This window comes from Pecten maximus, chromosome 16, assembly GCF_902652985.1.
Source record: "Pecten maximus chromosome 16, xPecMax1.1, whole genome shotgun sequence".
In the NCBI taxonomy this organism is placed as follows: domain Eukaryota; kingdom Metazoa; phylum Mollusca; class Bivalvia; order Pectinida; family Pectinidae; genus Pecten; species Pecten maximus.
In genome coordinates this window covers 8,461,754-8,480,321 of record NC_047030.1, presented here as the reverse complement: position 1 = coordinate 8,480,321, position 18,568 = coordinate 8,461,754, and the positions used below count along the sequence as shown (strand labels likewise).

General features: G+C 36.1%; 1 protein-coding gene across 1 annotated transcript; it reads right to left on the bottom strand.

Annotated features, from left to right (window-relative positions):
* Positions 1 to 633: 633 nt before the first annotated feature.
* LOC117345041 lies at positions 634 to 14,166 on the bottom strand. The gene is made up of 3 exons (XM_033907977.1): positions 13,912 to 14,166; positions 9,979 to 10,102; positions 634 to 1,321 (listed from the first exon to the last, which is right to left on the bottom strand). Exons 1-3 carry the CDS (start codon positions 13,991 to 13,993, stop codon positions 1,165 to 1,167), a joined length of 363 nt encoding a protein of 120 aa, XP_033763868.1. The 5' UTR covers positions 13,994 to 14,166; the 3' UTR covers positions 634 to 1,164.
* Positions 14,167 to 18,568: the final 4,402 nt, after the last annotated feature.

The window sequence follows — 18,568 nt, the reverse complement described above, 5'->3', positions numbered from 1 at the left end:
TATTCATATTGTCTACACTACACTACACTACACTAGGGCTGTTGTAGTGCAGTAGTGCAGTTTTATCACGATTTAATTGCGTTATGACACGTGCACAAATGATACGAAGACACGGAAAATATATCGATGGAAACTATGGATATAATACTGTAACAGTTGTAAAGACTCAGGTAGGAGTTCTGTTTATAATTTTATTAGGTGCATGTTTTTGTTGAGGCCCAAATTTATTGTATTGACAAAATTTTCTTTTCTTTCTTTTATTGTAAAATAAAATAAATATATATTTATATATATAATTACCTCTTCAAATTCCATATCCAAGTTCTACAGTTGCGTACAATGAAAACAAAAACCCGTTGGCGTATGTATTGAGAACGTATACTATATAATAATGGAGAGATGTGTCGCTTTGCGCATGTATCGATAGACTGATACTTGTCTCAATGAACGCACGCGCCTTTATAGCGGTTCGTATCCATGCATAACGAAAAAGAAAAATGTCTGCCCGTCCTTAGATACGACACTACCATAACTGGGGGATGTCTCAAAAACGATTTTCGGAAATCTGTACATGTGTTATTTTTTTTTAATCTCAATTGGATGCTTTTTAACTTGCACTGTCAGCTTTAACTGAAGGAAATAACTAAACATAAAAATGTCCTTTGTAAAGCACTATTAAAGGAAAAACTCTTAATTGGGGGATCTTCCTTAAGTTCTGTAACGATTTCCTCTTCGTAATTTTAAGTTGAGGAATATCGATGAAACTTGAGCTTGGACTAACATGGACAACCTGAAATAAGGGCATGGTTTTCCGAATAGTTAGTCAATCATCCTTTGATTTATCGATGACATGTAAATCGATAAAATCTCATAAATGCCACGTTCTCAATGTGAAAACCGAGGCAGTGACAGCGAAACACTGGAATACCAACGAATGTCGAATTTGACCGATCTATAATCACTCAATGTTTATGAAATTCTTTTCCCTCTGTTTTCAAGAAATAGAAAATCAATATTCACGTTGTTCAAATTTTGGTTTTATTGTTGAAGTTTTAAAGCGTAGGACTTATTTTATAACTTTTTATTATTTTTTCATAGATCATTTTATAATATAAATATTGTGATATATTCGTCTTTGTAATTGTCTTTTTCTATATGTGTAGTTTAATAAGAAATGGTGAAGTTTGGAGCTTTGTTTGCAATAACGAACGGGAACTGGTCTGGACAGTTAACAGTGACAGTGCAGTCATCGTTCATGGTCGCTCTACAGGACGGGTCCAGGTTTCCAGGGGCATATTGGTTCTCGTCCTTATACCCCAATCTGTAACAACAATCAGCACGAGTATCAGTAAACAGTATCGGTAAACAGTAAACAGTATCAGTAAACAGTATCAGTAACCAGTATCAGTAAACAGCATCAGTAAACAGTATCAGTAAACAGTATCAGTACACAGTATCGGTAAACAGTATCAGTAAACAGTAAACAGTATCGGTAAACAGTATCAGTAAACAGTATCAGTAAACAGTATCGGTAAACAGTATCGGTAAACAGTATCAGTAAACAGTATCAGTAAACAGTATCGGTAAACAGTATCGGTAAACAGTATCAGTAAACAGTATCAATAAACAGTATCAGTAAACAGTAAACAGTATCAGTAAACAGTATCAGTAAACAGTATCAGTAAACAGTATCAGTAAACAGTATCGGTAAACAGTATCAGTAAACAGTATCAGTAAACAGTATCGGTAAACAGTATCGGTAAACAGTATCAGTAAACAGTAACAGTAAACAGTATCAGTAAACAGTATCAGTAAACAGTATCGGTAAACAGTATCAGTAAACAGTATCAGTAAACAGTAACAGTAAACAGTATCAGTAAACAGTATCTGTAAACAGTATCGGTAAACAGTATCGGTAAACAGTATCAGTAAACAGTAAACAGTATCAGTAAACAGTATCAATAAACAGTATCAGTAAACAGTATCAATAAACAGTATCAGTAAACAGTAAACAGTATCGGTAAACAGTATCAGTAAACAGTATCAGTAAACAGTATCAGTAAACAGTATCGGTAAACAGTATCAGTAAACAGTATCAGTAAACAGTATCGGTAAACAGTATCGGTAAACAGTATCAGTAAACAGTAACAGTAAACAGTATCAGTAAACAGTATCAGTAAACAGTATCGGTAAACAGTATCAGTAAACAGTATCAGTAAACAGTAACAGTAAACAGTATCAGTAAACAGTATCTGTAAACAGTATCGGTAAACAGTATCGGTAAACAGTATCAGTAAACAGTAAACAGTATCAGTAAACAGTATCAATAAACAGTATCAGTAAACAGTATCAATAAACAGTATCAGTAAACAGTAAACAGTATCGGTAAACAGTATCAGTAAACAGTATCGGTAAACAGTATCGGTAAACAGTATCGGTAAACAGTATCGGTAAACAGTATCAGTAAACAGTATCAATAAACAGTATCGGTAAACAGTATCGGTAAACAGTATCGGTAACCAGTATCAGTAAACAGTATCAGTAAACAGTATCAGTACACAGTATCAGTAAACAGTATCAATAAACAGTATCGGTAAACAGTATCAGTAAACAGTATCAGTAAACAGCATCAGTAAACAGTATCAGTAAACAGTATCAGTACACAGTATCAGTAAACAGTATCGGTAAACAGTATCGGTAAACAGTATCAGTACACAGTATCAGTAAACAGTATCGGTAAACAGTATCGGTAAACAGTATCGGTAAACAGTATCAGTAAACAGTAAACAGTATCGGTAAACAGTATCAGTACACAGTATCAGTAAACAGTATCGGTAAACAGTATCGGTAAACAGTATCGGTAAACAGTATCAGTAAATAGTAAACAGTATCGGTAAACAGTATCAGTAAACAGTATCGGTAAACAGTATCGGTAAACAGTATCGGTAAACAGTATCAGTAAACAGTATCAGTAAACAGTATCGGTAAACAGTATCAGTAAACAGTATCAGTAAACAGTAACAGTAAACAGTATCAGTAAACAGTATCTGTAAACAGTATCGGTAAACAGTATCGGTAAACAGTATCAGTAAACAGTATCAGTAAACAGTATCAATAAACAGTATCAGTAAACAGTATCAATAAACAGTATCAGTAAACAGTAAACAGTATCGGTAAACAGTATCAGTAAACAGTATCGGTAAACAGTATCGGTAAACAGTATCGGTAAACAGTATCGGTAAACAGTATCAGTAAACAGTATCAATAAACAGTATCGGTAAACAGTATCGGTAAACAGTATCGGTAACCAGTATCAGTAAACAGTATCAGTAAACAGTATCAGTAAACAGTATCAGTACACAGTATCAGTAAACAGTATCAATAAACAGTATCGGTAAACAGTATCAGTAAACAGTATCAGTAAACAGCATCAGTAAACAGTATCAGTAAACAGTATCAGTACACAGTATCAGTAAACAGTATCGGTAAACAGTATCGGTAAACAGTATCAGTACACAGTATCAGTAAACAGTATCGGTAAACAGTATCGGTAAACAGTATCGGTAAACAGTATCAGTAAACAGTAAACAGTATCGGTAAACAGTATCAGTACACAGTATCAGTAAACAGTATCGGTAAACAGTATCGGTAAACAGTATCGGTAAACAGTATCAGTAAACAGTAAACAGTATCGGTAAACAGTATCAGTAAACAGTATCGGTAAACAGTATCGGTAAACAGTATCGGTAAACAGTATCAGTAAACAGTATCGGTAAACAGTATCGGTAAACAGTATCGGTAAACAGTATCAGTAAACAGTATCGGTAAACAGTATCGGTAAACAGTATCGGTAAACAGTATCGGTAAACAGTATCAATAAACAGTATCGGTAAACAGTATCGGTAAACAGTATCGGTAACCAGTATCGGTAAACAGTATCAGTAAACAGTATCGGTAAACAGTATCGGTAAACAGTATCAGTAAACAGTATCAGTAAACAGTATCGGTAAACAGTATCGGTAAACAGTATCGGTAAACAGTATCGGTAAACAGTATCAATAAACAGTATCGGTAAACAGTATCGGTAAACAGTATCGGTATCAGTAAACAGTATCAGTAAACAGTATCGGTAAACAGTATCAGTAAACAGTATCAGTAAACAGTATCAGTAAACAGTATCAGTAAACAGTATCGGTAAACAGTATCGGTAAACAGTATCAGTAAACAGTATCAATAAACAGTATCAGTAAACAGTATCAGTAAACAGTATCGGTAAACAGTATCAGTAAACAGTATCAGTAAACAGCATCAGTAAACAGTATCAGTAAACAGTATCAGTACACAGTATCAGTAAACAGTATCGGTAAACAGTATCGGTAAACAGTATCAGTACACAGTATCAGTAAACAGTATCGGTAAACAGTATCGGTAAACAGTATCGGTAAACAGTATCAGTAAACAGTAAACAGTATCGGTAAACAGTATCAGTACACAGTATCAGTAAACAGTATCGGTAAACAGTATCGGTAAACAGTATCGGTAAACAGTATCAGTAAACAGTAAACAGTATCGGTAAACAGTATCAGTAAACAGTATCGGTAAACAGTATCGGTAAACAGTATCGGTAAACAGTATCGGTAAACAGTATCAGTAAACAGTAAACAGTATCGGTAAACAGTATCAGTAAACAGTATCGGTAAACAGTATCGGTAAACAGTATCGGTAAACAGTATCGGTAAACAGTATCAATAAACAGTATCGGTAAACAGTATCAGTAAACAGTATCGGTAAACAGTATCGGTAAACAGTATCAGTAAACAGTATCAGTAAACAGTATCAATAAACAGTATCGGTAAACAGTATCAGTAAACAGTATCAGTAAACAGTAACAGTAAACAGTATCGGTAAACAGTATCGGTAACCAGTATCGGTAAACAGTATCAGTAAACAGTATCGGTAAACAGTATCAGTAAACAGTATCGGTAAACAGTATCGGTAAACAGTATCGGTAAACAGTATCAGTAAACAGTAAACAGTATCGGTAAACAGTATCAGTAAACAGTATCGGTAAACAGTATCGGTAAACAGTATCGGTAAACAGTATCGGTAAACAGTATCAATAAACAGTATCGGTAAACAGTATCGGTAAACAGTATCGGTAAACAGTATCGGTAAACAGTATCAGTAAACAGTATCAGTAAACAGTATCAATAAACAGTATCGGTAAACAGTATCGGTAAACAGTATCAGTAAACAGTATCGGTAAACAGTATCGGTAAACAGTATCGTTAAACAGTATCGGTAAACAGTATCAGTAAACAGTATCAGTAAACAGTATCAATAAACAGTATCAGTAAACAGTATTGGTAAACAGTATCGGTAAACAGTATCAGTAAACAGTATCAGTAAACAGTATCAATAAACAGTATCGGTAAACAGTATCGGTAAACAGTATCGGTAAACAGTATCAGTAAACAGTATCAGTAAACAGTAACAGTAAACAGTATCGGTAAACAGTATCGGTAACCAGTATCGGTAAACAGTATCGGTAAACAGTATCGGTAAACAGTATCGGTAAACAGTATCGGTAAACAGTATCGGTAAACAGTATCGGTAAACAGTATCGGTAAACAGTATCGGTAAACAGTATCGGTAAACAGTATCAGTAAACAGTATCAGTAAACAGTATCGGTAAACAGTATCGGTAAACAGTATCAGTAAACAGTATCAGTAAACAGTATCAATAAACAGTATCGGTAAACAGTATCAGTAAACAGTATCGGTAAACAGTATCGGTAAACAGTATCAGTAAACAGTATCAGTAAACAGTATCAATAAACAGTATCGGTAAACAGTATCAGTAAACAGTATCGGTAAACAGTATCAGTAAACAGTATCAGTAAACAGTATCAATAAACAGTATCGGTAAACAGTATCAGTAAACAGTATCAGTAAACAGTATCGGTAAACAGTATCGGTAAACAGTATCAGTAAACAGTATCAGTAAACAGTATCGGTAAACAGTATCGGTAAACAGTATCGGTAAACATTATCAGTAAACAGTATCAATAAACAGTATCAGTAAACAGTATCAATAAACAGTATCGGTAAACAGTATCGGTAAACAGTATCAGTAAACAGTATCGGTAAACAGTATCGGTAAACAGTATCGGTAACCAGTATCAGTAAACATTATCAGTAAACAGTATCAATAAACAGTATCAGTAAACAGTATCAATAAACAGTATCGGTAAACAGTATCAGTAAACAGTATCAGTAAACAGTATCGGTAAACAGTATCAGTAAACAGTATCAGTAAACAGTATCGGTAAACAGTATCGGTAAACAGTATCGGTAACCAGTATCAGTAAACATTATCAGTAAACAGTATCAATAAACAGTATCAGTAAACAGTATCAATAAACAGTATCGGTAAACAGTATCAGTAAACAGTATCAGTAAACAGTATCGGTAAACAGTATCAGTAAACAGTATCAGTAAACAGTATCGGTAAACAGTATCAGTAAACAGTATCAGTAAACAGTATCGGTAAACAGTATCAGTAAACAGTATCAGTAAACAGTATCGGTAAACAGTATCGGTAAACAGTATCGGTAAACAGTATCGGTAAACAGTATCGGTAAACAGTATCAGTAAACAGTATCAGTAAACAGTATCGGTAAACGGTATCGGTAAACAGTATCAGTAAACAGTATCAGTAAACAGTATCAGTAAACGGTATCGGTAAACGGTATCGGTAAACAGTATCAGTAAAAAGTATCAGTATCAGTAAACAGTATCGGTAAACAGTATCAGTAAACAGTATCGGTAAACAGTATCGGTAAACAGTATCGGTAAACAGTATCAGTAAATAGTATCAGTAAACAGTATCAGTAAACAGTATCAGTAAACAGTATCGGTAAACAGTATCGGTAACCAGTATCGGTAAACAGTATCGGTAAACAGTATCAGTAAACAGTATCGGTAAACAGTATCAGTAAACAGTATCAGTAAACAGTATCGGTAAACAGTATCGGTAAACAGTATCGGTAAACAGTATCAGTAAACAGTATCAGTAAACAGTATCAGTAAACAGTATCAGTAAACAGTATCGGTAAACAGTATCAGTAAACAGTATCGGTAAACAGTATCAGTAAACAGTATCAGTTAACAGTATCGGTAAACAGTATCGGTAAACAGTATCGGTAAACAGTATCAGTTAACAGTATCGGTAAACAGTATCAGTAAACAGTATCAGTTAACAGTATCGGTAAACAGTATCGGTAAACAGTATCAGTAAACAGTATCAGTAAACAGTATCGGTAACCAGTATCGGTAAACAGTATCGGTAAACAGTATCAGTAAACAGTATCGGTAAACAGTATCAGTAAACAGTATCGGTAAACAGTATCGGTAAACAGTATCAGTAAACAGTAACAGTAAACAGTATCGGTAAACAGTATCGGTAAACAGTATCAGTAAACAGTATCGGTAAACAGTATCAGTAAACAGTATCAGTAAACAGTATCAATAAACAGTATCAATAAACAGTATCGGTAAACAGTATCGGTAAACAGTATCGGTAAACAGTATCAGTAAACAGTATCGGTAAACAGTAACAGTAAACAGTATCAGTAAACAGTATCGGTAAACAGTATCGGTAAACAGTATCAGTAAACAGTATCAGTAAACAGTAACAGTAAACAGTATCGGTAAACAGTATCGGTAAACAGTATCGGTAAACAGTATCGGTAACCAGTATCGGTAAACAGTATCGGTAAACAGTATCGGTAAACAGTATCGGTAAACAGTATCAGTAAACAGTATCAGTGAACAGTATCGGTAAACAATAAGATACCCTAATCATGGGCGATATAATACTGACCTCTTTTGTGTGTGTGTGTGTGTCGAACACACGATACCCTAATCATGGGCGATATAATACTGACCTCTTTTGTGTGTGTGTGTGTGTCGAACACACGATACCCTAATCATGGGCGATATAATACTGACCTCTTTTGTGTGTGTGTGTGTGTCGAACACACGATACCCTAATCATAGGCGATAGTTTTGTATAATACTGACCTCCTTTGTGTGTGCAACACTCAACCTCGCGCATGATGACGTTACATACACACGTACGCACCAAGTGCACAAGGACTATACTTGTATGATTATTTAAATACTCGATCATTTTGAATGGTACTCTGTTGGGCTTCGCATTTATTGAAAAAAGAAAGATGTATTAAGACTAGGGCAATGGTCTCTTTCCTTAAGAGTGTCTACACAAGAAAAGCTAACTTTTCAGGTATCAAAATTATTTTTTTAGCACATTATCTACTTTCTGGAAACGTTCCTAACTTATAATTTTTTTTACCAGGAGGTGTGCAATTATTAATTTCAAACCAGTTTGTTAAAGCGAAAATATTTCATTTTTGTGAAAAATGCCAGGGCCCGTATTCATGAAACCAAAAATTATTTTGATCTATGTTTTGTCGAAATGTCGAAATCAGGAAGATGTTGCGATTTTATTACTTTTCGCTTAGACTAGTTCCCTCCCTTAGTTCTCTACTCACCAGAGCTGCCAAATTTTACACGAATGACGCTTTGAGCGGAAGTGATCATCTCCTTGATGGCTTAACATGCGCAACAATGTTGCGTGAACCCTGGGAGTAGCAATTCTTACTCAAGATGGTCACTCGCTAACGGTACTCAGTGTAGGTCTCACATAACTAATTTATATATGCTTTTACCAGTTAACTCAATGCAATTAATCCATAAGTCGCTGCAGAGGAAATTCTCAAGCTTCATCATTCTGCATTTAGTTGTTCTGGTGATATATCAGATTGTCTCCCCGGATGTGCTGGCACATCGATGACCAGACCTAAGCTGAAGCCCGGCTTGTGTACCTATACGAATTAATCTTCTGTTTGACACTTGACTGTCCTGGTCAACTCATTATCTTATCATATCATTAACAGAGGTATTTTACTACATCTATATGTAAAGTTCACTGAAATTGATTCTCATTGCATCCCTAGAAAACTGGCAGAACAAAAATATTCTAAATCTCTTAGAATGTGTCCCACACAAAAATCCTACAGTACCAGTCAATATCAACAGGCTACTTACCGATCTATTTTAATCTAGAGTCTGTAAAGGCGGATGTTCGCGTATACATTGTACCTGCCTATTTCAAATGGATTTAAAATTAAGTTTTTTGCTTGATTTATAGACAGCGAAGGTCAGGGTCACCCATCACATATTGATTTCCTTAATGTCTCAATAACTAATTATTTTACTATATGTTAATTACAACGACCCAACCCCTTCAATCGGTCAATTGAATTTCAAATGATGTGAAATATATATATCAAATTAAAGTTTAAAGCTTACGCTACCTGAAAAATAATGTTATTTTGTTTAATGTCAAATAAGAGCACACCAGTACTCGGAAGAAAATGCCTCTGATATTTACTTTAGACGGGGAATTCCCACCTTTTTGCACCTATAATCCTACGTCATTCTATTTTAGAAGGAGTGTATATTTTTGAATTTTAAATCTAAAGACCTTTCTCTTTATTGTAGTATACAGGAAGTACCTATATCAGATGTTGATTATTCAGGAAAATATACCTACAAACCAAAGAATCGCAATTATCCGTAGGGACTTGGTTCCAGCGAAACAGCAGCTAAGTGGCTAAGCTAAGTTTTTCTAGACTCTATAGCGTACACAAGGGAGGTAACTGAGTACCCAGCTACTTTCCGCTCGGTTTATAAGCGGAGTCTAGCGGAGGGAAATTACACTAAGGCAGGTTATACAGTCTATAATTCAAAACATGTTAGCATGTATTTCTAGCATTCGAGAAACCCCCTGTACAAGTTGTTTATATAAATACGTTTTGTCTATAAATATAATCAGTTCCAGTATATTTTGTGTTTTGGATATTCGTTATGTATGATACAAAGGCATCTCACCCGCACATGGTGATCAGGTTTTCACGGTCACATCTGTACGCCATACAGTCTGGTTGTAACTTCTCTCCTGTTCCTCCTATCGGAATCGTCATGTTAGATAACACACAGAAACCATCAGTGGTATCTGGAAAGATATGTACAATGAATCAGACACATTTCGTCAATAGGTTCAATACCCCATACTGACTGTGATCATATCACCGTCAACAATGACAAAATGCGTCAAAACACAACTACAATACCAAAACAATACCACGAAGTATACCACACCACCATAACACAACACAATATACCACACTGTCATAACACAACAAAATATACCACATCATCATAACACAACACAATATACCACACCATCATAACGCAACACAATATACCCAACCATCATAACACAACACAATATACCACAGCACCATAACACATCACAATATACCACGCCGTCATAACACAGCCAAGGTATACACAACACATGAGAAGACCCAGAAACAGTAACACAGTCAAGGTACACACAACACATGAGAAGACCTAGAAACGGTAACACAGTCAAGGTACACACAACACATGAGAAGACCCAGAAACAGTAACACAGCCAAGGTACACACAACACATGAGAATACCCAGAAACAGTAACACAGTCAAGGTACACACAACACATGAGAAGACCAAGAAACAGTAACACAGCCAAGGTACACACAACACATGAGAATACCCAGGAACAGTAACACAGCCAAGGTACACACAACACATGAGAAGATCTAGAAACAGTAACACAGCAAAGGTACACACAACACATGAGAATACCCAGGAACAGTAACACAGCCAAGGTACACACAACGCATGAGAATACCCAGGAACAGTAACACAGCCAAGGTACACACAACACATGAGAAGATCTAGAAACAGTAACACAGCCAAGGTACACACAACACATGAGAATACCCAGGAACAGTAACACAGCCAAGGTACACACAATGCATGAGAATACCCAGGAACAGTAACACAGCCAAGGTACACACAACGCATGAGAATACCCAGGAACAGTAACACAGCCAAGGTACACACAACGCATGAGAATACCCAGGAACAGTAACACAGCCAAGGTACACACAACACATGAGAATACCCAGAAACAGTAACACAGTCAAGGTACACACAACACATGAGAAGACCAAGAAACAGTAACACAGCCAAGGTACACACAACACATGAGAATACCCAGGAACAGTAACACAGCCAAGGTACACACAACACATGAGAAGATCTAGAAACAGTAACACAGCAAAGGTACACACAACACATGAGAATACCCAGAAACGGTAATACAGCCAAGGTACACACAACACATGAGAATACCAAGAAATAGTAACACAGCGAAGGTATTTACAACATATTATTGTTTAACGCCCTATCAAGATATACGGTCATCATTAAGGACGGCCTCCCCTGTGTGCCAGAAACATGCGTGTAGTGCGTGTGTGTGTGTGTGTTTGGAGGCTGCGATACGAGGGATGTTCCATAAATAATGTCATCTGTGCTTTATTTCGCGGAAATCGTTCAATTTATGCACAAAACCACCTCGTGTCGATTGAGTGATCACTGGCTCGTGACACAGGTAAATATCTCGTCCACACGTTCACTGGCCTCGGTACAGTGTACATCGTTTCATAGCCTATTCGTTAGAATAGACACAAAATGACAGGAAAACGAGCTGAAAATGTTCTTGAAATTAGGGCCTATATAAAAGGTAGGTCATTACTCGGCATAAAGGCTGTACATATTCACCACGAGGTGTGTGACATTTATGGAGAGGGCCAAATGTCTCACAGGACTGTTTGTAGGTGGGTAGGTAAATTTAGTGCTGGGCAGCAGCAACTGAAAGATGCTGCTCAACCAGGTCGTCCTGCAACAACTACGACCAAAGGTAACATAGAAAATATCTGAAATATCCTCAAAACTGATGCTCGATTCAGCGTAAGACAATTGGCTCGAATGACAAACTTGTCGTTAGCAAGAGTTTTGAAGAAACACCTAAAAGTTAAAAAGATAAATGCAAGATGGATACCCCATTTGTTAACGGATGAGCAAAAGAAGACGCGTGTAACAATGGCAAAAACACTTCTCAAAATGTACCCAAAATATAGTAAAAAGGCTTTTGATAATATAGTCACTGGTGATGAGACCTGGGTGTATTATTTTGAACCAAAGCGGAAGGTTGCCAACCGAATATGGGCCACTAAAAATGCCAGACGCATACGAACGGTAAAGAAGGTTTTGTATGCTATTTTTTTCACTAATAAGGGTCCAGCTATTCAAATCCCGGTGCCAAAAGGCAGAACGGTCACAGGCAAGTTTTATAAAAACGTTGTTCTGAGAAAGTTGAAGAACTACTACAAAAGTCGCCGCCCCAAAACAGGACTTAAGTATGTCCGACTTTTGCATGATAATGCACCCGCTCACAAGGCACGTATTGTGACTGACTTTTTGGAGTCAGAGAAGGTTACCGTCCTTCCGCACCCTCCGTATTCGCCTGACTTGGCCCCCTGCGACTATTTTTTCTTTCCAAAACTTAAATATCATTTATCTGGAAGGAGATACAATTCGAGAAATGCCCTTCGATCTGCTGTTTATCAGTGCCTGATGGGTGTACCCATTGAAGAGTATGAAAAATGCTTCCAAAAATGGATTGACCGGCTAAAAAGGTGTGTTCTGGCTGGCGGAGAGTATTTTGAAGGGCAGAGCAAATGAAAATGAACAAAAGCACTTCCGATATATGAGCACTGATGCAAGTGACATTATTTTTGGAACACCCCTCGTATGTTCGGGTTTGTCTCCTTGTGATACCGCGAATCTGATATCGACTATATAGTGCTACCTCACTGAACCATACTGCCGAAGACATCCACCAGAACACCTAACCTGGTTACATTATGCTGATAACTGACGTCAGAAGTTATACGAGACAAGTGAAAAGACAATAGAGAAAGGTAAAGATTTCCAGACGGAACCAGGTGACACCAGAAGTCAGTTCCAGGCCTGCCATCTTGGTTGTTTAATAAAGTATGTCAGTTACATTTCCGTGATTTTTATTTTCCGGTTGCGCATAGTTTTTTTTTAGTTTTTTCAATACTTTAAATATCTTTGATGATATTATAAAAATGCAATATACAACGAGTGTTTTTCCACACGATGGGAAAATGTAACAAACGTTACTAAGAGGACAACAAGATGGCGGATGCGTCTCTCGCTTCTCGGTAAGTCTGTTTTATTTATTTACTCTTATCCCGCGACTTCCCATTTATCGATATGGGCGAAAGTACATTTGATGCATCCAACATTCTTTGACTGGCAACGGAATATTCACAGAATATGTGGTTGTTTCAATTATTTAAAGACCACGCTCGTATTCTCGTAACTTTGACAATATTTTGTCAAGGTGATCTACTTCTTTCATAATTTCTGTATACCCGAGGCTATCAGTCCATTCTCTGTCATGTTCTAGTGAGTACAGACTAAGGATTTTCAATGAAGTAGGAACACTCTCTGTTGCCCTTCTTTGGACAATCTCGATCGTAATTTTGTCTTTGATGTAGAGCTGTGACCACAGATGGGTGTTCGAGGTGTGGACGGATGAGTTTTAAAGAGAGTGGACTCCGAAGGTAAAGGTACGAAAAACAATGCATGTGATCTGATTGTCTTAACATGCTTAACTTACGATTGTCTGGAAATGAGTTTAAAAAATTCCATTGCATAATTATTTGCATTCACAAAGGTTCGTCACATAACATTGATTAATACAGTTAAAAAGTTGTATCGGTTTATTTTCCAACAAATCTTCGCAGAATGAATTACAATATAAAGAAATTGAAATCAGCCTAGATGTTAGAAACATATGTATTCAGTATAATTCAAATTTGAGGAAAAAATACTACAAACCATCTGTGGAGATTTCGCGACATTCGCCGTCGACTCTGCCTGCTGCAAACATGATGACGAGGATAATTAGAAATGGCCACATGACGCTGTCTTGCCGAGGAGAATTTCGTTGTTGTTGTTTCAAGTAAGATTGAAGTTGATGTTTGTGGTGTTTCCTGGTCCGGTTAGATCGTCTAGTTTAATGCCTTTGATTTTCCCCAGTTTAGCAGGATTAAATATCCTTAGGATTTGTTTTATATGACTTATCGCCAAATGTATTTTTATTTATTCTTGAATAGATGGTTTTTAATTGTCTGAATACTGTAATATAGATTGAACTGAAACAGGTGTGGCTACCCGAGATTTCTCCCTATAATCTGCTGGACGTTTGTTTGTTTTCAAAGCCTGCAATCGTTACATTATTCATTTAAATAACATATGTTAGATATTATATTTCAGATTTTTATAGCATGTTTCCGTGACAAGATAACCATCTATAAACAACATCTTACTTTGTTTAATAATGGAATCATAGGAAAACAATATGGCATGAATCGTCATTGATTGAAATCAACCCAGCAGAGGTAAGACAGGTATTCTAATGACTACAAAATCCATATACCGATAGTCATTATTACATACCGGTAAACAGCTTAGCAATGAACAGTGGTTTTAATGTTTACATGCCATCAGACCCCTTTTGGTTCCCCATGCTGTATTAACCCACCATGCGTCTTGCTGCCATATCGACTATAACAACATCAAAACCACTGTTCCATTCTTATATTAATGCACCGACAAACAAATAACCGCCTGTTTTCTTAAATGTCACACGACAACAAAAATCAACCGAAAAGATGTGTAGAATGTATTTAACACTTGTTTTTCTTCTGAATGATATATCTCGTGTGCTTAACGTCAACAATGTGACGTTGGAAAACCACAACTTGTATGATACAAATACGTTTACATATGTATACTGAAAAAAAAACCGCCGTTAGAAGTTGTCCTTTTTACGGGAAAAAATGTTATAGAATGCATTTATGGTGTAAGAACCACTATCGTGTGTGAAAACTTCCATCAATCTATGTTTAGTCCCCTCGTCAAATTTCATGTTTATCGTGCCTCTCTCCGATAGAACATTTATAGGACGAGTAGGACAGAAGGATAAGACGAAGGCCGAACCCCCCCAATCCACGTCGCTCAGTTGACGTTGGCACTGGGAGAGGATTTGTATACCATAAAGGAGGGTCAATACCCTGATCAATTAAATGACAAAGGAGTCCACTACAGCACATGGGGGCATATATGATGACGATGGGCTATTCATTTTGAGAGGAGTGACTTGGATCAACATTTTGGCGAGTGTACTAAACGAGCATGGATGAAATTAACGTGGTTCCCTATCATTAAATTACACCGCCATTACATTCTATAACATCTTTTAGCACCAGGTCTTCAGTCTCCAACAAGTTTTATATTCCAAATGCAAGAACAAGTTATTTTAAACGCTCATTTGTGTACACGTGTTCCAATTTATTAAACAGGATAAATGAAAATATCAGAAATGCCAGCAGTGTTGTTATTTTTAAACAGAGATATTTAAATGATGTCTTTTCCTTAGATTTGTACTTAGTATAGGTACACTTTATCCATGTACAATGTACTTTGTTTTAGATAAGAAGTAAATGAGTGCATTACATGAATTTGAATTAAGGTGCTTATATTAATATTTTGCCTATCTGTGATAACTGTATATATATATATTGATTCAGGGCCATATTGTAAGTTAGACTTGTCTAAATATGTTACCCTGGATAAATAAAAGATATTATTATCTATTTATTTCCCGTAGTAAACCGGGCAGACGTAGGGCGATTTAGCTGACTTTAAGTTTTAAAAAATGGACTAAAAAGAAATACGTGACTATCTATTGAATGAGAGACTGCATGACAGTTTTACCATGTAGTTTCTTTAAATCTTTACTGTACCAGGGGTTGCTTTCAGCGCGAGATCACAGCTGGATATGAGACATGTTCTGTTCGCCGTTGGCGAGGGGACCAGACAAAGTTTAACAAGGAGGGGTAATAAGCATCGGAGAACGGCTCCAATAAATAAAATGATGATGATGATGATGATGATGATGATGATGTGTCGTCTCCCAGATAAACCAGTACCTTTTGATTAATATGTCTAACTCTAATAAATGTGCAATCTGATTAAGATAATTTCTTGTTCTGCGTTAGTAAACTACACTCCGCTACGTTTGGCCTATAGCGGAGTTAGTTTACGGAACGGGAGCATAGATCAATTAAGATTTGATTTTAATCAAATTGAATAATCTATTTAAAATGAATAAAATCCAAACTGCTGTTGTAATATAATATTGCGTCTAAGCAATAAACTTTAATAAGCGTTACCTAAAACCAGAAAAAAAAGATATTTAAAAAAAAATCTGATCAGGATATTAACATATGCGTGGGTGGATTTTTTTATTTTATCTATTCTATTTTTATTGATGCTAGATAATTGAAGTGTTCACATGCTGTTTTAGAGATTTACATTTCTTTCTTATGATTAAGCTTTACACAAGGATTTTCATCAGCGCTGATTATGAAAGATTTGAACGCAGTGTCCGCGATACAATATGAATCATAGACATATACAGTATACATGCATCCTGTTATAAACAAAATTATCGATCGAATTAAACAGTAAATATGTTGAATTATAGGTATTAATTATACTATCAAACGCACAGAGATAAAATGAAATATGATGTGGGTTTAAACAAATGTATATCAGATGATATCGCTAATAGCTAGGTGGACTGCACAGATACAATAGCCATTCTGTGGTGACATGTTGTTATACAAATGCCATGAAATTTGTCCATGCTTTTTGTTCGTATATGTATATTACAAATAAATATACACCATGTAATGTACATCTATTATGTACATACAGTGTAATAGAGTATGTTATAAATCTCTGAGTTTTCTCCACGATAGGAGCAGTTCATGTTGGCATCCCGTCCTGGCCATCCATTAAGAAAATATTATATTTAGTTGAACAGTATCACTCGGGATAGATATGGCGTTCATTAGAAATCATCTTTTGTTGGTGTAGCGAAGACTCTTCAACTGGAGAACCAAACCAGCAAGCAGGATTATTCCATAAATAGGAAGTAAACATATCCGAGGTTTGGTTTGGGTTTGATGTTCGCCTTGGATAACCAAAGAGGAATCAGTTTCGATTTTAATTTTGATATTCATAACAGACTTTGCAATTCGCTTCCACTTGCCAGGTGGCATATTTGGTTTATAAGAGAAAATTGCTCCCGAATTGTCAAAATATATCATTCCTACTTGATCTAAATTTGTTCCAGGTGGACGGAGTTGAGGCTGGAGTACTGTGTTTACATTAAGAATGCTGACATTTTATCTGTCTTTTTTTTTCAGACTGATACCTTCAGTCATCCAAATTTTATTATTACGTTTAATATTAACTCTGGTAAATTTTCCCATTTAGGAAGGAACTCATATCGTCAACGTCACATTGCTTGTAAATTGAGGCAACAGAGTTAAAATAATCATTTTAATGTGTCATAGTCATATTGTTAAAGTAGAGGGGTATTTTGTGTTAGTAAATCGTTTAAATGTAATAATAGCATTCAAATACTGTTTTGTATTTTGTAAAAAGTTTGAATGTGATTGTCTAACCATGAGTAATGGTCTATACTCAGTTGTACAGAATGCACACTTGTTTTCTTTGGAAGTTCGCGTTTACTAATGTCCAAACTGTCGTAAGAGATTACTGCTACAACAACTTATTCATTTCTTTGTCCTCATGCTAGGCTTGAATTTATATGTTAAAGATATCCCCAACCTAGCTAGCTGGTATCTCAACAGAATTCAGAAAAAGTATCAACAAGAAAATACACGTGCAATTCATGTTTACTTTTTGTTCACTATTCAAACCAGTAGATCGCCTCGTGAACACAGCATGGTTATTTTGAATCGGGGTCTCCCTGAAGTAGCTGGTTGCTAATTCACATAACAACATAGGGAAGCACATCGCAAGTTATATAGAGCAATTCGGGTAAAGTGCCTTGCCCATGGACTCAACCACGACAGCACAGACCGGTCCGTTTCTCAGTTTTTCGAAAAGCACGGGAACCCGAGAAACGGATGGGCCTGTGAGGATTTTATAATGAAAGGAGGCTAATTTAAAAGTAGTATATTTTATCAAATGATTACGTGTATGTCAACAGTGTAATATAACCATGAATGTTTTCCATTGACTTAGCCAGTTATAACAATATCAATGGACAATATCGAATGTCATTGCCAAGGAATAGATTTAGATGATGGAACATATACATGTATTATCTAATTACGATTACATGAAATACATTGTATATTAATATATTTACCATTGTATGGCACTGCCACTATATAACCCTACCAATTCAGTTGCGAGTTCACCAGCCTATGAACTGCCAACAGAAAGAGATCTCTGCTACTGGTAAGCGCGAGAAATTTGAATTTGAAAATTTCAAAACAAAAATCGCATGACAAATAAAAAAATCGCAGATGGTAAATATAAGAATTGAACGGCTTTCAGTTGGAATTCATAGTCAATATGAATTCCAACAGGACAGAGGCAAATTCAACAT

Excerpts from the sequence above, each read along its gene's own strand:
- LOC117345041 (XM_033907977.1), bottom strand. The coding sequence starts at position 13,993 with ATGTGGCCATTTCTAATTATCCTCGTCATCATGTTTGCAGCAGGCAGA. Across the intron at positions 10,103-13,911 it reads TCGCGAAATCTCCACAGATG|ATACCACTGATGGTTTCTGT; the intron begins GTTTGTAGTATT and ends ATATCTTTCCAG. Across the intron at positions 1,322-9,978 it reads AACCTGATCACCATGTGCGG|ATTGGGGTATAAGGACGAGA; the intron begins GTGAGATGCCTT and ends TTGTTGTTACAG.